Source organism: Hypomesus nipponensis, chromosome 20 (assembly GCF_054491055.1).
Source record: "Hypomesus nipponensis isolate SF chromosome 20, ASM5449105v1, whole genome shotgun sequence".
Classification (NCBI taxonomy): Eukaryota; Metazoa; Chordata; class Actinopteri; order Osmeriformes; family Osmeridae; genus Hypomesus; species Hypomesus nipponensis.
In genome coordinates this window covers 8530001-8553673 of record NC_140380.1, presented here as the reverse complement: position 1 = coordinate 8553673, position 23673 = coordinate 8530001, and the positions used below count along the sequence as shown (strand labels likewise).

Below are 23673 nucleotides of genomic sequence, written 5' to 3'. Positions count from 1 at the left end.
TACTCCAGTTAGCATTGCTAACTGGAGTAAGTTGCTAACTCCCCGTTGGTCAGCAAAACGAGTCCATTAAACATTGGTTAGCAAGTCAGTAAAACAAGTCCACTAAGCACAGATTAGCTAGTCAGCAGATCCATATACCCTTTGTTTACATTTAGTCATTTAGCAGTTGCACTTATCCAGAGCGACTTCCAGTAAGTACAGGGACATTCCCCCCGAGGCAAGTAGGGTGAAGTGCCTTGCCCAAGGACACACCGTCATTTGGCACGGCCGGTAATCGAACCGGCCACCTTCTGATTACTAGCCCGGTTCCCTAACCGCTCAGCCGCCTGACTCCCTTTGGTAACTGGACAATCCTGCATGCGTGTGTGTCATTACTGGGAGATGAATGAGCATTTCTTCTTCTAACTCCCGTACCTGGAACATGGGGGTGGAGTCCAGCCTGAATCCGTCCGACCCAGGCTGCCTGACCAGAGACAGTGCGGACGGGTCGTCCACCGCCAGCCGGGCGTCAAATCCAACGTCCCCAAACACCTGCGCCTGGGTCTCCGGCTGGGACTTGTCCTGCAGAGAGAAGGGAGGGAAGGAGACAAGGCTTCTTAGTGTTTGGGTCGAAGCTTCGTCTTCCACGAAGCACGTCAGGAGGAACCGTCGGCCTTTAAAACCTGCGGTAAGACTGCAATTTCTTCCAAATCGACCTACGTTTTTCTGTCAGACAAGAAAATTTGCTGAAAACACATAACCACATAATGGCTGCCAAGTGATTTCGTTTCATCCGAAATGCCGCGCCATTATCTATGTCGCGGTGTGCTCAGTAAAAGGGTCGCTCCGCTGGCACTTACGATAATCTTGAACCGGTACAGAAGAGAGGGAGAATCCGCCAAGCAGCCAAACTCAAACTTGGTCGGGTTGTACTTCGGCACGTATCCATCCGCGCCGGTGCAGAGGTACACCTTCTCGATGTTGCAGAAAAACGAATCCCCCAGGTTCTGCACGGGGTCGACAAGCACCCGCCCATAGATGGTGTCTCCTGTAGAAGGAAAGGGGGAGAGGGAATTAGTTAGGGAGTCAGATGGCTGAGCGGTGAGGGAGTCGGGCTAGTAATCAGAAGGTTGCCGGATCGATTCCCCGCAGTGGCAAATGATGTTGTGTCCTTGGGCAAGGCACTTCACCCTACTTGCCTAGGGGGGAATGTCCCTGTACTTACTGTAAGTCGCTCTGGATAAGAGCGTCTGCTAAATGACTAAATGTAAATGTAAATGTAAATTAAGTCGGGCTAAATTGCATCAGAGCGAAGGTAATCGAGGTGCATTTGATTCGCCTCACGGTGGCGTCTTAAGGGACTGTTTCATCGCACTGGGTGGGATATGGATTAAAATGGATTATCATATAATTACATACTTGATCTAATCTGCTTGAGAAAGTATTTCGAAATTTCGTTTGAACAGTTTGAATAGCCACAGGAATTCTGTGAGAGCTACAGAAGTACCCAAAGAACAAATGATCATAGGTCTAGTTTCTGATCATTTTATTCTCAGTAGATTCTTTAGATTGTTACAATATAGCTCATATACATAACATACAGTAAACAGTAATTCTACTATATATCCATCTGCCTTGACCCAACCTCATCAACACAGTAGCAGTTTACAGTGAGTGAGGGAGATGTTCTTAGAGATGTCTTTAGTTCTTAGAATTTGTTAAAACGATTTACTTAATTTCCGATATGTTTATTGTTTGCACCTTACATTACATTTAAGTCATTTAGCAGACGCTCTTATCCAGAGCGACACACAGTAAGTAAAGGGACATTCCCCCGAGGTAAGTAGGGTGAAGTGCCTTGCCCAAGGACACAACATCATTGTTCACAACCAAGAATCGAACCGGCAACCTTCAGATTACTAGCCCGATTCCCTAACCGCTCCGTCAACTGACACCTAACTGCACCTTCCCGCCACGGTAAATTCCGTGTTCGTGTAACATAAATGGCAAATAAACCCTGAATTCAGATTCAGATGTCTGTGGAGCCCTACCTTCTGAGAAGGCCACGTCGCTCTCCTGACCAAAGCCCATAGAGCCGTCTGATAGCCATAGGCTCCTCTTGGAGAGCAGGAACATCTGTGTGTTCAGACTGAACTCCACCGCTACCGGGTCACTCACCTGGGGGGGGGGGGGGGGGGGGGGAGAGTAGGCATGAGAGCGGCTGGTGGGGGGTGGGTGGGTGCGGGCGTTCCTCTGGGGTCCTACCGTACCTGCTGGAAGCGTATGTCCAGGTCAAAGGTCACAGGCTCCCGGGGGCTGCAGACAGGGGGGAGGGCGTACTCCACGCTCTGGGCCGTGGTGCAGGGGATCAGCTTGACTGTGTACGTCCCTGAGTAGTCCCTCACCTGGGGGAGGGGGGAGAGAGAGAGGTGAGAGAGAGAGAGAGAGACAGAGAGAGAGAGAGAGAGAGAGAGAGAGAGAGAGAGAGAGAGAGAGAGAGAGAGAGAGAGAGAGAGAGAAGGGTGATAGAGAGAGAGAGGGGTGATAGAGAGAGAGAGAGAGAGTGAGAGGTGATAGAGAGGTGATAGAGAGAGAGGGGAGAGAGAGAGAGGTGATAGAGAGAGAGAAAGAGAGAGAGAGAGAGAGAGAGAGAGGTGATAGAGAGAGAGAGAAAGAGAGAGAGAGAGAGAGAGAGAGAGAGAAGGGTGATAGAGAGAGAGAGAGATGGGTGATAGAGAGAGTCGAACACTATGCCGTGCTCTAGAGAGCGGGGGGGGGGGGGGGGGGGCAGGTGGGGGAACTCACGGCAAAGTCCGAGGTGAAGGTCCACTGCTGGACCGGCTGGTTGTAGGTGGGCTCGCTCCGCACCAGGCTCAGGTTAAAGGTCAACCCCGGGTGTTCAGCACACATCACCATGGAGGCGGAGGACGCTGGGTGACAGAGTTCAGAGCGCTTGACGACAGGACTTTCGACGGATTCAACTCGACAACAACAACAAGCCGCGTAAGCTTGATAGAGACTATTGGTGGCATGTTTGACCCATGAGTTCATTCGCTCGCTGTGCTAGCCCGCTGGGCAGTGTAAGTCTGCAGGTATTTATCTTCTATCCAAGCAGACAGGGTAAATACAGGGAACAGTGGGTCGGCTCACCTGCCTTCCTGACCCTTCCTCCGGAGTGGGCTTCCACGAACATGCCCCTGAAGCGAGCCTTGGTGCGGAAGTTGACCACCAGGCGACCCTGCTCGTTAATCCGCATGCTGGTCGGGTACAGGGCACCTGGGAGCGCCGGCACGCATGGACGGACACACGCACACATACATTGTACATTTACATTGAGTCATTGAGCAGGCGCTTTTATCCAAAGCGACGACAAGAAAGGTGCATAGGTCTGTGATCATAAACAACGAGATAGCCCCAAAAACAATGTGGGGAGCCAAAACATGAAGCATACATGGTGAAAAGCGAATAAGAGCCAATTGGTAGAACCAGAAGAGCATGTAGTTAAACAAGTTACAATGAAACAACATGACCCTCAAACGTGCCCAGATTGTACCTGGAGCAAAGCAAGCAACAATAATATAATTCACAGCGAGTACAAGTAGCTAAATCAGTTACAACTAACTAACTAACAAGTGCAGTGAGTCCCTCAATAGGTGTCATTGTGTTCCTGGAGGAAATAAACTAATCTGATCCAACAAATCCTTCCTAAGTACATTGTACATACACCATTCCTGTTCTCTGCTGCTGGGTGTATATGTGTGTGTGTGACCTGCTTTTTGTAAGTGGGTATACTGTGTTTGTGAGTGTGGCTGTGTGTAACTATGTGTGTCCCTCAGTGTGTGTGTGTGTGTGAGTGTGAATGTGTGAGTGTGAATGTGTAAGTGTGTGTGTGTGTGTGTGTGTGAGAGTGTGTGTGTTTGACCTGCTTTTTGTAAGTGGGTAAACTGTGTTTGTGTGGCTGTGTGTTTAACTGTATGCGTGTTCCCCTCAGCGTGCGTGTGTGTGAAAGTGTACGTGTGAATGTGTGTGAGAGCGTGTGTGTGAGAGTGTGTGTGTGTGTGTGAGACCCACCCTGCAGCTCAGCTTGAGGCGGGCTCCCGATGCCGTCGTTCCAGAGGATGGCCGTGTCGTAGACGAACGTGAGGCGGAGCTCCGACTGCAGGTCGAAGTGCTGCCAGCCGCCGGCGCCCACGGGGGAGTGGAACACGTAGGACACGTGGAGCGGCACGCGCAGCGTCACGTACGACTGGACCAGGTTCAGCACCTGCTCGGCCAATCGGAGGAGAGAGAGAGGAGTGAGGAGGCGGACACAGGAAGAGGGAAGCGAGGTGGAGAGGGAGGGGTGACGGAGGACGGTGTTATAGAGGGAGTCAGATGGCTGAGCGGTGAGGGAGTCGGGCTAGTAATCAGAAGGTTGCCGGATCGATTCCCCGCAGTGGCAAATGATGTTGTGTCCTTGGGCAAGGCACTTCACCCTACTTGCCTCGGGGGGAATGCCCCTGTACTTACTGTAAGTCACATCTAAATGACTAAATCTAAAGTGTTGAAATGTTCAAGACAAAGGTTTGCCCTTTCACTGTTTAGTGGAGTATTTTTGTTTGGCTTTTATTTGATGATCACCCTCAGCCATAGCCGGGGATTGGTATATAAATGAGGTGATATTAGCCATGGCCAATGAGAGATATTTAAAAGTGCTTGACCATCCACTAGGGGGCTCTGTTTGTCTAAGGTTCGTTACCACGGCGTTCTTCTCAAGAATGACTCAGGCGTTTGGCCAAGACAAAGTTTGGCAGGAGTGGAGGCCGCCGGCTCTGTCAAAGGAATTGATTAGAAATCAAAACTGTGTTAGCTGTGCGCCATCTGACTTGAATAAAACATTTGGTAATTTGCATAGTCAATTATCAAACTTGGGATATTTTGTTAAACCTGAGGAATCAAAAATAGCTTTTAGCAACAAGAAAAATTGCAGATAATTATTCAGAGCTAACGGGTGTGAATGTAATGTCTCCTTTAGCCTGGGTTTCACATCACAGCTCGTCTCGTATGCGCTTGTAAGAACGCAATGTCAGGAACTTTTTTTAAATGGTGTGTAAAAAAGAAAACAAAAATAGATGGTGATGCACATCACAGAGAGAACGGCAGACTTGTGACATGACAGGCTAAACATGAGACGAAAACAGAAAGATAAAAGCATTAGAAAAGCAACCCCCAGTAAATAATTGAACACCTTTAAATAAGTATGTCATTCAAAGTCAACCATAAATGCTTTTACACCCGGTGACCAAAAACAAAGCTGAAATTTAAATGTAGTCATTTAGCAGACGCTCTTATCCAGAGGGACTTACAGTAAGTACAGGGACATTCTCCCCGAGGCAAGTAGGGTGAAGTGCCTTGCCCAAGGACACAACATCGTCAGCTCCGACCGGGAATCAAACCAGCAACCTTCTGATTACTAGCCCGATCCCCTAACCGCTAAGCCACCTGACTCCCTTCACTTTCATGTACATGAAGCCTCCTCCTTCACGTGTCTCCTGCATGGTGAAACATCTGTGTGGAGCGTGTGCGGAGGACATCTCCATGGTGAAATAGTGACAGAGATCTGCTTTAATGAACTCCTGGCTTGACAATGAGGGGTTGAGGGGGGGGTGACTGTGGTCATCGCTAACTGTGCTAGCTCAATGGGGGAAGAAAAGGATCCCATCTCACACACACACACCAACCCCCCCCCCCCCACACACATATACCCACATAGAAACAGACACAAACACACCCTGGGAGACAAAACCACACACACACACACACACACCCTCAGTGTTCAATTGGTTGTGGGTAATCGGGGGGTTAGAGACAGACCTCTGCTTCTGTCCAGCTGCTGTTTTGTGTTCTCTCTGCCTTTCATCTAAGTGCCCGCTGTGTGTGTGTCTGTGTGTGTGTGGAGGCACTCCAGCCTTCACACAATATCATAACAACAGCATCCAGCTACGGATGCTCTCCTGCTGCTGTGGCCAGTGGCAGTGTCCACCGCTGTGCCGGCTGTGCCGGCTGTGCCGGCTGTCCTTCCAGCCTCACAGCGAGACACGGACAGCTGCGTGGTCGGGTGTCCACACAACACCGTCACAAAACACCCCACGTCCGCACCCAGACGTCTCCGGGAAGGGGCGGTCGCGACAACGCTCTCAGCCTGTATGACGCTGACGACGTTCAGAAAGAAAGCGCGACAATGTTTTTTTTCCGGGGCTACTGCAGACTGAACATTCAGGCTCTGTCTGTGTCAGCGAGTTTTATAGCCCTCCAGAGCCGCCTTCACAGCCGGCAGCCCCGCCAGACCTTTAAAGGAACAGGGATAATGTGTATCATCGCCAAGGTGACGCTCGCCGCGGTGATGACTGACAGCTGCTGAGTGATTGACAGCTGGCCAGCCTGGTAGTTTTTTTTACGGGGCTGGTGGGTGTCATCGCTGTGACATGCTGGGATGTGGAGAGAGCAAACAGCAACACAAAGACACGGAGAGAGACACACACACACACACACCGAGCCATTCAGGCACTCAGGGACAGAGGCACACGTAAACCCATGGTCATACTGGGACATAGAATGGAAACCAGACATACCAGGCTCACCAAAAGCCGGTCGGGTTTAGAGCAACGTTGAAAGGGTTGCAAAACAACCCAATATCCACAGGAGGACACACACACACACACCACAAACACTCGGGTACGCACACACGCACTCACACACACTGCCAGTTACACCCACAATGACAGACGCACACACACAAACACACATAGGGGTCACAGACACGTACGCACACGGGCACTCACACGACACAAACACCAACACACACACACACCTGTCCATCCGTGCCGATGGTTCCTCCGCAGTCCGTGAGCAGCTCAGACATGTCATAGTAGCTGGTGAACTCCCACAGACAGGCCTCCAGGTTCAGGTTCCTGTAGAAGCGCAGCGTGCTGTTGCCCCTGAGGGGGGCGCTGTGCTGGTAGGGCGCGGCGTCGCCCACGCTCTCGGGGTTGCGCGTCGCCGCCGTGATGAAGCCGTGGCTCGTGGTGACCTCGTGGTAGTCCAGGAGGTTGGAGCAGCGGTGGTTGCCCACACGCGTGCCGTCCGGGCTGAGGGTGAGGTCGAAGTTGGAGAGCGGACGGGTGGAGATGACGGGCAGCATGCCTGCGGGGGGGGGGGGGGGAGGAGTTAGGAGGGGGAACGCCGGCCGGCTGACCACGTCCACACACAACACTGACTTTTCTTCTTTTATTATTATTTTTTTTTAGAGCCGTAGCTTGCTTAAGACGGGTTTCTGGGGGGGTGGGGGGGTGGGGGAGGTCCTGTGTGTTTGTTGTGCACTTCTGCACTTCCCCAGACAAAGCCTGTTGAGGTGAGCTAAGCCGTAATTGCAGTCGGGGCTAAGATACGGGGGGTGGGAAAACAGATAGAGTTACGGACCTCTTCTGAGCGATGAGAGGATGAGGAGGGGCAGTGGATGGACGAGAGAGTGAAAGGGAGAGAGAGAGAGAGAGAGAGAGAGAGAGAGAGAGAGAGAGAGACTAAGGGAAGAGAGAGAGTGAGACTAAGGGAAGAGAGAGAGTGAGACTAAGGGAAAAGAGAGAGTGAGACTAAGGGAAGAGAGAGAGTGAGACTAAGGGAAGAGAGAGAGTGAGTCTAAGGGAAGGGAGAGAGTGAGACTAAGGGAAGAGAGAGAGTGAGACTAAGGCTAAGGGAAAAGAGAGAGTGAGACTAAGGGAAGAGAGAGAGTGAGACTAAGGGAAGAGAGAGAGTGAGACTAAGGGAAGAGAGAGAGTGAGACTAAGGGAAGAGAGAGAGTGAGACTAAGGGAAGAGAGAGAGTGAGACTAAGGGAAAAGAGAGAGTGAGACTAAGGGAAGAGAGAGAGTGAGACTAAGGGAAGAGAGAGAGTGAGACTAAGGGAAGAGAGAGAGTGAGACTAAGGGAAGAGAGAGAGTGAGACTAAGGTGGAAGAGAGAGAAAGAATAAGGGAACATGAGAAGGCGGAGGAGAGAGTGGAGGAGAGAGTGGAAGGAAAGTGCAGATGACAGGGAAGGAAAGAGAGAGAGAGAGAGAGAGAGAGAGAGAGAGAGAGAGAGAGAGAGAGAGAGAGAGAGAGAGAGAGAGAGAGTGAGAGAGAGAGAGAGAGAGAGAGAGAGAGAGAGAGAGAGAGAGAGAGAGAGAGAGAGAGAGAGAGAGAGAGAGAGAGAGAGGAGAGACAGAGAGAGAGACAGAGAGACAGAGAGAGAGACAGAGAGAGAGACAGAGAGAGAGAGAGAGAGAGAGAGAGAGAGAGAGAGAGAGAGAGAGAGAGAGAGAGAGAGAGAGAGAGAGAGAGAGAGGAAGAGAAATAAAGAGGGGGTGGGACGAGTGGAGGGGTGGGGGGACCAGAAAGAGGGGGTCGAGAGAAAGCCGGGGGAGAGTGTAAGGGGGGAGAGAGAAAGACAGAGAGAGAGAGAGAGAGAGACCAGTCAGGCAGAAGGAAGCTGATTAAAGACTAAGTATGTCCTAAGTACAGAATGCTGAGTAGTTGCTGAGCTCAAGGGTTTCCTAGGAGACGTGGCACGCCATGTATGGCATGCCTGTTTCCCGTTGCATGTGTGCACCCGGTAGAATAAACACAATCAATGTCTATTTAGCTACGCAAGTGCAACTCCATTCTATGTGAATCATTGGATTTCAAGGCACGGAAAATGTTTTAGATTTTGAAAACCAAGTTGTCAGACACTTGTCATCTTCTGGTAGATGGTTGGACAGCAGACAAGGCGAACAAGGTCTGTACATCCATATTGTCCACTATGGATTCATGGTGTTTAGGAATAAGACGCAACTTAGTATTGTCCTACAGCAAACCGGTTCCAAGAGTTAAGCTAGTCGTAGGGATATTTAGCATTTTGGGAAGAAGCCCTACATACAAATAGAGCATGTAGCTTCCGTAAGTAAGCCGACTAAATAAACACGACATGAAGATTAGTGTTTCTGGAAGCTAAGCTAGGCTGGGTTTCCTAGCGAGTCTTACCGTCAATGTGTGGCATGGTGACGGTGAGCTTGATGAGGTTGGAGTGCGAGGAGTCATCCGCTCCCGTGTAGCGCAGCTTGGCAGAGAAGGGCTCGGCTCCGACCGTGCCCGCCTTCCTAGGCTGGCACATCCCTGCAGAGAGCCCAGGGAACGGAGGATTAGGGGGGGTTTGATTCGACACGAGACTCTGGCTAGAACTGGATTGTGATGGCTTAGTGTCTCGTTGTTTGACATTTTGTGCGTCTAACTAGACCCCGGGTCGCACACAGATCAACTGCACAAAAACCTGTTGACATACTGAAGGCCAGGCGGGTTTGGATTTGCCTCAAAACCAAACATTTTCGGGCTCGACCCCGCAGTTCAACTGGTCAATCGAATCAAACGCACCCAAACCTTAGCCCGGCTGCTAATGCCTGCCTGAGCTCACCTTCCTCCAGGCTAACGGTGGCTATGGGGCTGCTCAGCTCCAAACCCTCGTTCCCGTCGGAGTTGACGGCCCGGGCGGCGCACTGGACCCGGGAGCCCGCCTGGAAGTACACCGAATCCAGGGTGATCATCTTGGAGGAGGAGAAGAAGGTGTCGAAGTCCACCTCCCTCATGGGGCTGGTGACGCCGTCCGGGCCGGCGGGGGCGCTGACCAGCCAGCGGTAGCGCGTCAGCGTGTCGTTGATGTGCTCGCTGACGCAGATGGAGCCCGTCTTGGAGTAGTCAGGGTACTTGGAGTTACAGGCCTGTGTGGGGAAGGTGGAGGGATGGGTGTTAATGTTTTAGAGAGGGTGACAGAGGGTGGAGGGAGGTCAGAGAGAGAGAGTGGGATATGGAAGAAAGAGGGTGGAGGGTGGAGGGATAGAGAAGGGGGGAAAAAAAAGGGGTTGAGAGAGAGAGAGAAAAAAAAAAGAGAGAAACAGAAATGTCAGGAAGAAAGGGAGAGAGAGAACGGCGAGGAGAAGAGTTAACACAATATGCAAAAGGAAACAGTGCCGGTCTGTGCCAGGCACAGATACGAAAGTTGAATTTCTAATCGCACGCGCTCGCGTGTACACAGACCGGCGGGAAATGCACTGAAGCGTTGCTGTCGATATTTTGGCAAACACTTCTGTCCTCTCTGCCTCCCGCTGCACTCAGCACCTAAACTCTGACAAGACTTCCTCATTTCGTCTGGGCACTAAGGCTCTCAGCGGAAACACACACACATCATGGACACACACACACACACACACACACACACGGATGGGGCTCAAAACCATTCACCTGAGAAACCTAAGACTTAACACATCAGGGAAATCCATTTACCTGTCTTCCCCAGTCAGGGATGAGATCTCTTTAGTTGAGGAAAGGAAGCATGAGAGAGAGAGGGGACACTCAAACCTGTTCACCTGTTAATCTGGGGCCCGGGGCCTGAATGATCAAACACACACACACACACACACACACACAGCAGGGTGGTCCAGCACAAAGAGTCCTGAGGGGTCTGACTTTGCGTGGAAGAATACCTCAGTTCGACCAGACCTTGCGGAAAACGTGAAGATTCGACTCTTTTCACGCCTTGTGGAACACTACAACGTTCTGTGGAACATGAGAATGTTCTGCTTGTTCGGGCATCGTGGAACACTAGGTCTTCTGCCCTACCAGGCATTGTGGGGACACTGGAACATTCAGATCCGACAAGCATTGTGGATCTCTGGAACATTCAGCACTTAAACAACCCTATTTCTGGTTTTTAAATTATATTTCCAATTTCTCTGGCTGACAAACCAAAGAAACTGTTTTTAGACTAAAGTGTTTCTACATTTGAGACATTTTTCTCTGGCAAGCAACAACTGATGTGAGGTTAGGAAGCTAGCAGTTTGTTACAGAACCTCCCACAGAGCAAACAGGACTTCAAGCTGCCCACCATTAGAAACAGTTGGCGCCTTCGTAATCCATCATTGTTGGAAGTATCCATGGTTACTGGGATCCTGATACAAATCTATGGAGGTGACGTTCATGTGATTGAAGGCTTTGTGTTGCGAGGAAGGGAAACTTTCTGTTGTATTTTAGTCTGTTCTGACCTATTCAGTTTTTGTTTTCTTCTTCTCTTCTGTTCATTTCTGTTCTACTCTAGTCTGTTCAAGTCCATTCAGTTCTATTCCATTTCATTCTAATCTAGTTCGGCCCTCTACATCCTCGAACACCCACACCCCCACACACACCTTCCCCCCCCCCACTCACGGTGACACAGATGACGGGGTACCCCGCGGGGGGGTGGAGGTTGTCGGCGGAGCGCTCCACGTCGTCGTAGCGCAGCAGCGACACCACGTGGGGCGGGGAGGGGAAGGTGACGTCGGCCACGCTGTTGGTCTCCTCGATGTACACGATGGCCTTGGTGACCTGCGTCTCGGCCACCATGTGCTCGTCGGGCTTCAGGTGGACGGTGAAGGCCTCCCGCATCTCGCGGACGCCGTCGAAGAGCACCTCCACCTCCACCACGTGCTCCTGGTCGCCCTGCTTGAACTCCACATCTACACACACACACACATTTACATTTCAGTCATTTAGCAGACGCTCTTATCCAGAGCGACTTACAGTAAGTACAGGGACATTCCCCCCGAGGCAAGGAGGGTGAAGTGCCTTGGCCAAGGACACAACGTCATTTGGCATGGCCGGGAATCGAACCAACAACCTTCTGATTAATAGCCCGACTCCCTAACCGCTCAGCCTTCTGACACACACACACACACATCACGGCTGAGCAGCACCAGCGCGGCGCAATCTATCCCGTCTCTCCCCGTGTCCAGGTGTGTGTGTCTCCTGGGCGAAGGGGGAGGGGGGGGTGAGACCTACCCTGGGATATGGGGTGGTAGTCTTCCCCCGAGGTGGCCGAGCCGTCCTTGGTGTGGACCCGGACCAGGGACACCTTGGACGCGTCCCCCAGACGCAGCACGGGGATGCGGACCAGCGACACGCCGCCGGCCACGCCAGGCTCGCTCACGCTGAACTTGGTCTCGGCGAAGCGGATGATGGACTCTGAGGGAAGGGGGGGAGAGAGAGAGAGGGTCGGGGAGGAGGAGAGGAAACCGAAAAACGTGATCCGGTTTCAAAATTGCCGTTTTAAACGAGAAGCCCACAGGGGAGATCCTCCACGTCGACTCTCCAAACCCTGCTACCCTCCCCTCCCCACTTACATTTACACGTAGTCATTTAGCAAACGCCCTTATCCAGAGCGACAGTAAGTACAGGGACATCCCGTGAAGTGCCTTGCCCAAGGACACAACGTCATTCGAGAATCGAACCAACAACCTTCCGATTCATAGCCCAACTCCCTCTCCTCCCTCTCCCCCTCCCCCACTTACTGTCCGCCGTGTCCTTGATCTTGACGAGGGTCTCGTTCAGGCCCCCGACGGAGGCCCCGTATGGCGTACGACTCCTGGGGGCTCCCAGCACCAGCCTCAGCTCCTCCTCCTCCTCGTAGAGGGAGTCGTCCACCAGCGACACCACGCACTGCTGCTCCGCCTCCCCTGGAGAAACAACCAACGCGCGCCATGACGAAGGGGGCGGCTGCGCTGTCTGAGGCCGGACGAGGTCGCGTGTGGGCGCGTCGTGCATTTGTGCGTGTCGGGTCGTGTGTGCGTGTGTTACCCACCGGGTAGGAAGGTGACGAGCGAGGCGTCGGTGTTGGGGCGTTCGATGAAGTCGCGGGCGACCTCGGCGGAGCCCTGCCGCGTGTAGCAGCGCACGGTCGACTGGTGGCTGACGTCGCCGCTGCGGCGGATGGTGGCGACGACGCGCCCGTCGCTCTCCTCTCCCGTGTAGAGCGCCTCGCCGAACTGCACCTTGGGCACTGGCACGGCGGAAGGAGCGGACCAATCAGAAGCCGGGAGGAAATTTGGAGGGGGGGGGACCTTGTTCCTGGAGAGCTACCTGCTTGTTACAACCCCACTTCTTTGACCTGATTCAACACTAGTGACCTGATCAACCCCAGCCAATTATTCAAATCAGGTGTGCCAGATTAGTGAGAGAGGGAGGTAGAGATGAGAGAGAGAGAGAGACGGGGGGGAGAGAGACAGAGAGAGAGGGGGGGGGAGAGACAGAGAGAGAGACCGAGAGAGAGAGAGAGGGGGGGGAGAGAGAGAGAGAGAGAGAGAGGGGGGGGAGAGATACAGAGAGAGAGAGAGAGAGAGAGACAGAGAGAGAGAGAGATAGAGAGAGATAGAGAGAGATAGAGAGAGAGAGAGAGAGAGAGAGAGAGAGGGAGAGAGAGAGAGAGCGAGAGAGAGAGAGAGAGAGAGAGGGGGGGGGAGAGATACAGAGAGAGAGAGAGAGAGAGAGACAGAGAGAGAGAGAGATAGAGAGAGATAGAGAGAGATAGAGAGAGAGAGAGAGAGAGAGAGAGAGGGAGAGAGAGAGATAGAGAGAGAGAGAGAGAGAGAGAGAGATAGAGAGAGAGAGAGACAGAGAAAGAGAGAGAGAGAGAGATAGAGACAGCGAAGGCTAGCGACCCACGGCCACACTCACAGTCGGACACAGAGTCGTTGATGAACACCGTGGCTTTCCCGGGCTCCCCCAGGATGCCGTTCATGGGCATGCGGAGGACCAGCTCAAACGCCTCGCTGCCCTCCAGCTGCGGCTTGCCCAGGTCGTCCAGGATGGTGACCTTGAAGGTCTGCATGCTGACCCCCGGGGCAAAGTCCAGGTTACTGCTGATCCCCACGTAGTCAAGACCAGCTGGAGACAGAGAGAGAGACCAAGGGAGAGAGACCAAGAGAGAGAGACAAAGGGAGAGAGACCAAGAGAGAGAGAGAGAGACCAAGGGAGAGACCAAGAGAGAGAGAGACCAAGAGAGAGAGAGACCGAGAGAAAGAAACCAAGAGAGACACCAAGAGAGAGAGAGAGAGACCAAGACAGAGAGAACAAGAGAGAGAAACCAAGAGAAAGAGACCAAGAGGAAAGAGACCGGGATAGAGAGAGAGAGAAGGAGGGGAATCAGACCAGCATGTTTACATAACGTTGCATACATTCCCTAAACCTAACCCACACAGGGTAAGCCGCACACACACACAACCCCACGATGATCCCTCGGCCAGCCGGCCGGCTGGAGAGGCGTGATCCTACCCTCGGCGGAGACGGGCTCCATCTTGCGGGAGCGCACGGTGACGGAGGCGGCCTTGGAGAGGTCGGTCCCTGTCCTCCACACCCTCACCTCCACCTGGCCGTCACTCTCGTCCACGCGGTACTCTGCCTCGCCAAAGTAGAAGACCGGAGCTGGGAGAGGGGAGGGGAGGGGAGAGAGGGAGAGGAGGAGAGGGGAGAGGAAGGGAGAGGAGAGAGGAAAGGAGAGGAAGGAAGAGGAGAGAAGTGGAGTCATTATCTTAAGTGACTCCGGCGCCTGCACTGATTTCAGTCATTCAGGAGGCGTCCGGTTAGAATGATATCACTTCAAGTTGAAGATAATGAGGTACGACAGACTTAAGCAGAGGGTCGGAAGGGATTTCTTACACCTCATTAAGGGCATGGCAGGGACTGAAAAAAAACAACAACTTTATTCTACATGTCGTCAATATTAGTGCACCTCCAGCTTAATCGCTATGGAAACAATGTGTGCACGTGTGTGTGTGTGTGTGTGTGTGTACGTGTGTGTGTGTGTGTGTGGGGTAACCTGTCAGCGAGCCCTCATGATCTGATATGGTTCATTTTGCAAAGGAGGAGATCAGTTGGCTTCAAAGAGCCCTGAGCTATTAGCCAAGAGTTCAACCTGCAGGGGGGTCGTGACCTTTCACCCTCGCGTGGCCTCTGACTCCACCCCCAGGGGTCACTACGGAAACTCAAAAACAGGATCCTGTAAGGGTTTCGCAAATTAGCGCGTGAGTGATGTGTGTGTGTGTGTGTGAGAGAGAGTAACAGAGAGAGAGACATTGAGAGATTGGGAGAGAGAGGGAGAGGGTGGGAGACAGTGAGTGGGGGAGATAAAGAGTGAGAGCGAGGAAGGGAGAGAGAAAGAGTTCCAAAGACACAGAGAGGACCCCCTCTGCTCCTCAAAGCTTGCTGGAACTAGCACGTTGTTTGTAGAGGCAAAAACATGCTGTCATTCATATGTCTCTTTGACAACTTCATAGAACATCTCTCTACCAGCATAGCCGACAAGAATAAACTTTCAGCCTCGTCATTGTCACAGTCTACAGCCTCTTCAAGTCTGCTACTCTGGTCCTGATCCAGAAATAGAGTGATTTTGATCATCGTTTTCACAAACTTCACTGATGCTCACTCCGTGCATTCAGGTTTTATAAGGTACGTCCTTAAATGAGACTTGAGAGGAATGATTTCATAGTCAAAGTAATTTAGAAAACGGATATATGTGGTATCGGCATTGATGTTTGATTTCAAAAGGAAAAGTGCTCGCATGAAAGAAGTGCGCTGGCAGACTGACTTTGAACTTGTCAGACTAATGGTGCCTTTTCCAGTGCTGGCAAAGCGTCATAAAAAGCAGCCAGCCAGGACCCCCCCTCCCCGCCCCCCCCCCCCCCCCAACCTCCACACACACACAAATCTTGAAACACAGCCACAGGCACGAAGGCTGATCCGAGAAACAGTCATTATGTCTACAAGTGGAAGAAACAAACTTACCGGCCCCCCCCCTTCCTCCTCCTCCCAAAAAATGCCTCCCCCCGGCCTTCCCCTCAGTCCTTTTGACGATCAGCCTCCCTCCCCCCTCCCCCCCCCCCCCTCTTCTGAACGTGTTCCTATACACGCAGACAGGTCCCGGCAGCGATGTGGGGGGAGGGGGAGGGGGGGGAGGAAGCGTATATGTCTGTATACATGTGCCGACGTCCCCGCACGACTCGACAGGTTCACCAGAGGGGAGGCTGACAGGCGCCCTGAGAGAGAGAGAGACAGAGAGACAGAGACAGAGACAGAGAGAGAGAGAGAGAGAGAAACAGAGAGAAAGAGGGAGAGACAGGGAGAGACAGAGAGAGACAGAGAGAGACAGAGAGAGACAAAGACAGAGATACAGAGAGAGAGAGCGAGAGAGAGAGAGAGCGAGACAGAGAGAGACAGAGAGAGAGAGAGACAGAGAGAGAGGCAGAGAGAGAGGCAGAGAGAGAGAGAGAGAGCGAGACAGAGAGAGAGAGAGACAGAGAGAGAGACAGAGAGAGAGAGGCAGAGAGAAAGAGATAGACAGAGAGAGAGAGAGAGAGAGAGAGAGAGAGAGAGAGAGCGAGACAGAGAGACACAGAGAGATAGAGAGAGAGAGAGAGAGAGAGAGAGAGAGAGAGAGAGAGCAGCACGACGCAGGCCGTCAGCTGCCTCTGTGTCAACATCCCCATAAACATGCCCTGCGTGCCCCGACAGAGAGCCAGGAGGAGGTGAGGTGAGAGGGGGGTGGGGGGGGGGGGTGATGATGGATGAGTAGCACTTCCTCCCTACCCCCACCCCAAGGGATGAGGTGGAAAACGGTGGTTTTGCCACGCGTAGGAACGGCATGGGGAAAACGGACCGGGGCGTGTGTGTGTGAGTGTGTGGGGTCATTAAAGATGGCGTGTGACTTTGTTGGTGTTCATCCGCCCGGGGGTGGAGACAGATGCCCATTCCCAGCTGGCCATAACAAGCCCACCCTGGGAGAGCGTGTCAGCGACCCCCGATCGGAGACAGCAGGTGAAATCAAACAGTCCCAGACCCCCCCTTAATCACTCAACACCCACCCACCCACCCCCTCCCAACCCCCTGCAGGGGAAATGCCCCCGGTCGACCACCCCCCACCTCTCCTCGTCCTACTTTAGGACTTAGAGGGACAGAGGGTACTGGGAAATATCCCGAAAACAAAGCTGAGCATGCGGCTTCCAGTTTGAACTGAGTTTGGGGAGCACGCACGGTTTATATTAAGACTTGAGTAGAGAGTGCGTGTGCTCCTGTGTGGGTAAAGATGCAGAGAGTGTAGAGATAAACAGAGGAGGAGAAAGAGAGGTAGGGATGCAGAGAGAGAGAAAGAGACAGAGAGAGTGAGAGAGTGAGAGAGGAAGGGATGCAGAGAGAGGTAGGGATGAGAGAGAGAGGTGGGGATGAGAGAGAGAGAGAGAGAGAGAGAGAGAGAGGGAGAGAGAGAGAGAGAGAGAAGCTCTGACCACTTTTAGTCTGTAGCCTCAGGTGATGTTCTTAGAACAGAGCTATCACAGATGTTTAGCTCACCTTCTACTTTAGAACAAACACACACACACACACACACACACACACACACACACACACCGAAAACAACACGGAGATATAAGCCGAGACGAAAAGAGCCTGTAGTGTCTGTCGGCTAATTCACATTTCCAGAGAAACTGGAAAAACAGTTTGACGCTAAAACGCCTGAGCTCTTTCTTAACGTATTAGCGTGTTTGGGTTGTGCTTGTCAGAGTCTGGTTTAGCTGAGCGAATGGGGCCGAGGAGGCGCTGCGTGTATTGTTGCCACCGAGCAGGTATTAGTTTTCTGTCAGACGGGATTAAATCGGCAAGGGAGCTCAAAATGACACGTCGTTCGCGGCGCTCCAAATAGCGCCGCGTGAGTCAAGTTTTTCGCCCGTCTTTGAACCTTGGTCTGTCGGCAAGGACAGTTCTACCCATTATCCCAGGTGGCTTCATCAGTGCATTCTTGTTACGTTGGCGCGTGCACGCGGGCCAGCACACATACACACACACTTTCCACATCGTACTAAGCATCAATATGTAGCTCAACATCCACGATACAATTCATTTACTGGATACTGTAACGTTTATGAATCATAACATTGTCACACCAGTGATGTATGGCATGACCCCCTACAGGCATGCGCAGGTGGGGTGTTCATGCAAGGCAGAGCCCGCAAGTACGTGAACAGTAGGCCTACAGATGTATAATTGCCTCCTTCATATCAGTAAACTATCTTTCTTTAACACCCGGTCTGATTATTAACTCACACAACGAGAATATCACAGATACCAGAACGCACACCCTGCCTTACCTGCAATTCATCTAGATGCTAGTGATTTATCGTACACAGGGATCACATCTATCAAAAGCTTGACAGACTTATGAAAAAAGTATCATCAAAGATGATTCTCCGGCGTCTCAAATGTTATCATCAGTTTGTTTACCGCTACCGTCGCTTTTCGGACACTTCATCCACAAGCCCGTGACGGCGAAAAACGCTTTCATGAGAACCAGCAAACGAGCACATTGACATTTAATAAGGTATTGTTGTCTCAGAGGAGCGGATTTATTTGTGCAGTCGATCGAGGAAATCAATGAGTGTTGAGCTGTGAGGCAACATGAAAGCTCGAGTCGTTGTGACAGCTTGCCTGCGTCGAGGAGGCCTCGTAAACGAGCGTCTTTAGGCGTTGATGTTTCTCCTGAGCGTGTCCGCGTGCGTGCGTGCGTTTCTGTGGGACCCTCTCCACACACTCACACACACTCACACACACTCACACACACTCACACTCACACACACACACTCACACACACTCACACACACTCACACACACTCACACACACTCACACACACACACTCACACACACTCACACACACACACTCACCCACACTCACACACACTCACACAGTTTCAACAACAAACCCTTTGAACTCCAAAGTAATTAATTTCCTCCCAATAAAGGCCACTGTGAGATTCCTCGCTCGCTTTTAATGTCGGTACGTGGGTGCATCAAGAATATATATATATATATATACACACATATATATAGATATATTATAATAAACACATTATTAATTATTTGAGTCCTTTAGTGCTTCCAGTTATGGAGGATGTGCCCTCATGTACTAACAATCACAGGCCTCGAGGCCTTGGAGCAAGCTGGCAATCAGATGATCCACACAGAATAGGAGACAGGTCTGCCTGTCTGTCTGTTTTCTGCCCTTCTGTCTGTCTGCCTGTCTGTGTCTCTTTGTGTCTGTCTGTCTGCCTGTCTGTGTTTCTTTGTGCCTGCCTGCCTGCCTGCCTGCCTGTCTGCCTGCCTGTCTGTGTTTCTTTGTGTCTGCCTGCCTGCCTGTCTGTCTGCCTGTCTGTGTCTATTTGTGTCTGTCTGTCTGTCTGCCTGCCAGTTTGTAGGTGTGTTCGACTTCAGGCAGCCGACTGTCGGCGCCGCCGGCGCTGCATGAAGTCGAACACACCTTGTGTCTGTCTGTGTCGCTTTGTGTGTTTGTGTCTGTCTGTCAGTCCGCCTCTGCCCCACAGTCGCGCAGTCTTACCATCGTCCAGGTCTGGCAGGATGTTGACCCGGGCGCTGGGGTGGTGAGCTCCCAGCTTCCCTCCGACAGGCAGGGAGAGGGTGACGTTGAAGCTCTCCTCGTCCTCGTACAGCGAGTCGTCGATGACGACCACGCGGCACGCCTTCTCCGTCTCGCCCTTGTCGAAGCGCAGGACGCTGCCGTGCTCCTCGGGGCGAGAGATGTAGTCCGAGTACGATAGGACGGTGGTGGGGATCGTCCCTGTGGCTGTGCCTATGGGAGAGGGGGGAGGGACAGAGGTAAGGGTGGGAAATGTAGTTTTGTAGACAGGACCCAGGCCTTCGAATATTGTGGAAGTGTCACTGAGATGAAACGTTATTTACTTGTAATAACTTCATTTTGACAGACACTTTTTTTTGAAACCACCGTGCTCAGGTGAAGAGAAATGCAATGTCTGCAGGCTAAGAAAGAGGTGAGTGAGCGAGGAAGGTGGGGCGAGGGAGGTGTGGTAGAGGCATGGGGGCACCTTGCTGGGTGTAGCAGACCACCATCAGCTCCTGGCTGGTGTCACCACTCCTGTGGACGGGGATCATCTTCTCCCCCACGTCCTCCTCCACGGAGATGACCTGCTGGGGGAAGAACACCGTCGACTCTGGAGGGGAGGAGGGGAGATGGGGGAGGAGGGAGGGAGGGAGGGAGGGAGGAGAGAGGAGGAGGGAGGAGGAGAGGGGGTAGGAGAGGAAGAATAGAAGGGGGAGAGAGCAGAGGAGGGTGGGAGTCGGGATGGGAGGATGTTGGGAGAGGAGGTGGAGAGCAGAAAGGGAAAGGTTAGGGAGGGGAAGGGAGGTAGGGGTGGAGAGGTGAGGGGGAGGTAGTTAGACAATAGGGGAGGAAAGAAGCGAAGTGGAGGAGAGTAGGAAGATAAGAGGCAAAAGACAGGAGCAGAGAGAAGGAAGTCAGGAGGAGAAATCTTCCATTAGAGACACACAGTAAACACTGGAATACTGGAAACACCAATGTAGAAATATCCTTGCAATATCCTTGTTTGTGCGTCTTATATTTGCGTATGTGTGTGTGTATGTGTGTGTGTGCGTGCGTGTGTGTGTGTGCGAGTAGGCAATTACACATGCAAGCCTCCATCCCAGCTCATCTCTTAGAGGGAGTAGGAGTTTTACTCCTACATTTTTTGGAAATATTGAAAGGTCAGAGAAAGAGTCATCACCCTCTCCCCCCTTCTCCCTCCCTCCCTCCCTCCCTCCCTCCCTCCCTCCCTCCCTCCCTCCCTCCCTCCCTCCCTCCCTCCCTCCCTCCCTCCCTCCCTCCCTCCCTCCCTCCCTCCCTCCCTCCCTCCCTCCCTCCCTCCCTCCCTCCCTCCCTCCCTCCCTCCCTCCCTCCCTCCCTCCCTCCCTCTCTCAACATCAGAGCAGGCAGTGATTGAAGCAGAGAGTTAGAGCCAGTGAAAGCGCCATCTATCAAGGGCAAAAACTCTTGAGAAAACCGGTGTCTGTTTGAGGCGAAACAAGGAAACAAATGTACCAGATTTTTCCCAACAGACGCTCAGGGACCATTAAAAAACTGGCAGAATACAGTGGGATCAAGCCTGTCCTAGATCCAGTGTGTGTGTGTGTGTGTGTGTGTTAGGGAGAGACTGTGTGTGTGTGTGTGTGTGTTAGGGAGAGACTGTGTGTGTGTGTGTGTGTGTTAGGGAGAGACTGTGTGTGTGTGTGTGTTAGGGAGAGACTGTGTGTGTGTGTGTGTGTTAGGGAGAGACTGTGTGTGTGTGTGTGTGTGTTAGGGAGAGACTGTGTGTGTGTGTGTGTGTGTTAGGGAGAGACTGTGTGTGTGTGTGTGTTAGGGAGAGACTGTGTGTGTGTGTGTGTGTGTTAGGGAGAGACTGTGTGTGTGTGTGTGTGTGTTAGGGAGAGACTGTGTGTGTGTGTGTGTGTGTGTTAGGGAGAGACTGTGTGTGTGTGTGTGTGTTAGGGAGAGACTGTGTGTGTGTGTGTGTGTTAGGGAGAGACTGTGTGTGTGTGTGTGTTAGGGAGAGACTGTGTGTGTGTGTGTGTGTTAGGGAGAGACTGTGTGTGTGTGTGTGTGTGTTAGGGAGAGACTGTGTGTGTGTTAGGGAGAGACTGTGTGTGTGTGTGTGTGTTAGGGAGAGACTGTGTGTGTGTGTGTGTGTTAGGGAGAGACTGTGTGTGTGTGTGTGTGTTAGGGAGAGACTGTGTGTGTGTGTGTGTGTTAGGGAGAGACTGTGTGTGTGTGTGTGTGTTAGGGAGAGACTGTGTGTGTGTGTGTGTGTGTTAGGGAGAGACTGTGTGTGTGTGTGTGTGTTAGGGAGAGACTGTGTGTGTGTGTGTGTGTTAGGGAGAGACTGTGTGTGTGTGTGTGTGTTAGGGAGAGACTGTGTGTGTGTGTGTGTGTGTTAGGGAGAGACTGTGTGTGTGTGTGTGTGTTAGGGAGAGACTGTGTGTGTGTGTGTGTGTTAGGGAGAGACTGTGTGTGTGTGTGTGTGTGTTAGGGAGAGACTGTGTGTGTGTTAGGGAGAGACTGTGTGTGTGTGAGTGTGTGTTAGGGAGAGACTGTGTGTGTGTTAGGGAGAGACTGTGTGTGTGTGAGTGTGTGTTAGGGAGAGACTGTGTGTGTGTTAGGGAGAGACTGTGTGTGTGTGTGTGTGTGTTAGGGAGAGACTGTGTGTGTGTGAGTGTGTGTTAGGGAGAGACTGTGTGTGTGTGTGTGTGTGTTAGGGAGAGACTGTGTGTGTGTGAGTGTGTGTTAGGGAGAGACTGTGTGTGTGTGAGTGTGTGTTAGGGAGAGACTGTGTGTGTGTGTGTGTGTGTTAGGGAGAGACTGTGTGTGTGTGTGTGTGTTAGGGAGAGACTGTGTGTGTGTGTGTGTGTGTTAGGGAGAGACTGTGTGTGTGTGTGTGTGTGTTAGGGAGAGACTGTGTGTGTGTGTGTGTGTGTTAGGGAGAGACTGTGTGTGTGTGTGTGTGTTAGGGAGAGACTGTGTGTGTGTGTGTGTGTGTTAGGGAGAGACTGTGTGTGTGTGTGTGTGTGTTAGGGAGAGACTGTGTGTGTGTGTGTGTGTTAGGGAGAGACTGTGTGTGTGTGTGTGTGTGTTAGGGAGAGACTGTGTGTGTGTGTGTGTGTGTTAGGGAGAGACTGTGTGTGTGTGTGTGTGTGTTAGGGAGAGACTGTGTGTGTGTGTGTGTGTGTTAGGGAGAGACTGTGTGTGTGTGTGTGTGTGTTAGGGAGAGACTGTGTGTGTGTGTGTGTGTGTTAGGGAGAGACTGTGTGTGTGTGTGTGTGTGTTAGGGAGAGACTGTGTGTGTGTGAGTGTGTTAGGGAGAGACTGTGTGTGTGTGTGTGTGTGTTAGGGAGAGACTGTGTGTGTGTGTGTGTGTGTTAGGGAGAGACTGTGTGTGTGTGAGTGTGTTAGGGAGAGACTGTGTGTGTGTGTGTGTGTGTTAGGGAGAGACTGTGTGTGTGTGAGTGTGTTAGGGAGAGACTGTGTGTGTGTGTGTGTGTGTTAGGGAGAGACTGTGTGTGTGTGAGTGTGTTAGGGAGAGACTGTGTGTGTGTGTGTGTGTGTTAGGGAGAGACTGTGTGTGTGTGTGTGTGTGTTAGGGAGAGACTGTGTGTGTGTGTGTGTGTTAGGGAGAGACTGTGTGTGTGTGTGTGTGTGTTAGGGAGAGACTGTGTGTGTGTGTGTGTTAGGGAGAGACTGTGTGTGTGTGTGTGTTAGGGAGAGACTGTGTGTGTGTGTGTGTTAGGGAGAGACTGTGTGTGTGTGTGTGTTAGGGAGAGACTGTGTGTGTGTGTGTGTTAGGGAGAGACTGTGTGTGTGTGTGTGTTAGGGAGAGACTGTGTGTGTGTGTGTGTTAGGGAGAGACTGTGTGTGTGTGTGTGTTAGGGAGAGACTGTGTGTGTGTGTGTGTTAGGGAGAGACTGTGTGTGTGTGTGTGTTAGGGAGAGACTGTGTGTGTGTGTGTGTTAGGGAGAGACTGTGTGTGTGTGTGTGTTAGGGAGAGACTGTGTGTGTGTGTGTGTTAGGGAGAGACTGTGTGTGTGTGTGTGTTAGGGAGAGACTGTGTGTGTGTGAGTGTGTGTTAGGGAGAGACTGTGTGTGTGTGAGTGTGTTTTAGGGAGAGACTGTGTGTGTGTGAGTGTTAGGGAGAGACTGTGTGTGTGTGAGTGTGTGTTAGGGAGAGACTGTGTGTGTGTGAGTGTGTGTTAGGGAGAGACTGTGTGTGTGTGTGTGTGTGTTAGGGAGAGACTGTGTGTGTGTGTGTGTGTTAGGGAGAGACTGTGTGTGTGTGAGTGTAATAGAGAAAGAGATGGAGATAGAAAAGACAAGGTATAAGAGACAAGCGACAACAAGATTGTGCGCCTGAGCCGCCGAAGGCAGAGCGAGAGACTGAGCGTGTGATAGAGCTGGGAGCGAAGCGAGAAGGTAATTAAAAGGTCCTCCGGGCGAACAG

The 23673-nt window shown here is 52.0% G+C and overlaps 1 protein-coding gene across 1 annotated transcript in view; it reads right to left on the bottom strand.

The window, feature by feature from the left end:
- The window catches only part of frem2a (FRAS1 related extracellular matrix 2a), a 49768-nt gene that overhangs the window by 662 nt on the left and 25433 nt on the right, over nt 1-23673 (bottom strand). Inside the window, exons 5-22 of the mRNA XM_084683800.1 lie at nt 19717-19842; nt 19212-19463; nt 14107-14256; nt 13510-13719; nt 12638-12835; nt 12348-12512; nt 11839-12021; nt 11227-11516; nt 9443-9746; nt 9016-9147; nt 6830-7161; nt 4051-4243; nt 3130-3255; nt 2785-2909; nt 2250-2384; nt 2031-2157; nt 840-1027; nt 415-561 (exon numbers count right to left, since the gene is read on the bottom strand). Of these exons, the coding sequence (XP_084539926.1) occupies nt 415-561; nt 840-1027; nt 2031-2157; nt 2250-2384; nt 2785-2909; nt 3130-3255; nt 4051-4243; nt 6830-7161; nt 9016-9147; nt 9443-9746; nt 11227-11516; nt 11839-12021; nt 12348-12512; nt 12638-12835; nt 13510-13719; nt 14107-14256; nt 19212-19463; nt 19717-19842 (3383 nt within the window). The remainder of the gene's footprint in view (nt 1-414; nt 562-839; nt 1028-2030; nt 2158-2249; nt 2385-2784; nt 2910-3129; nt 3256-4050; nt 4244-6829; nt 7162-9015; nt 9148-9442; nt 9747-11226; nt 11517-11838; nt 12022-12347; nt 12513-12637; nt 12836-13509; nt 13720-14106; nt 14257-19211; nt 19464-19716; nt 19843-23673) is intronic.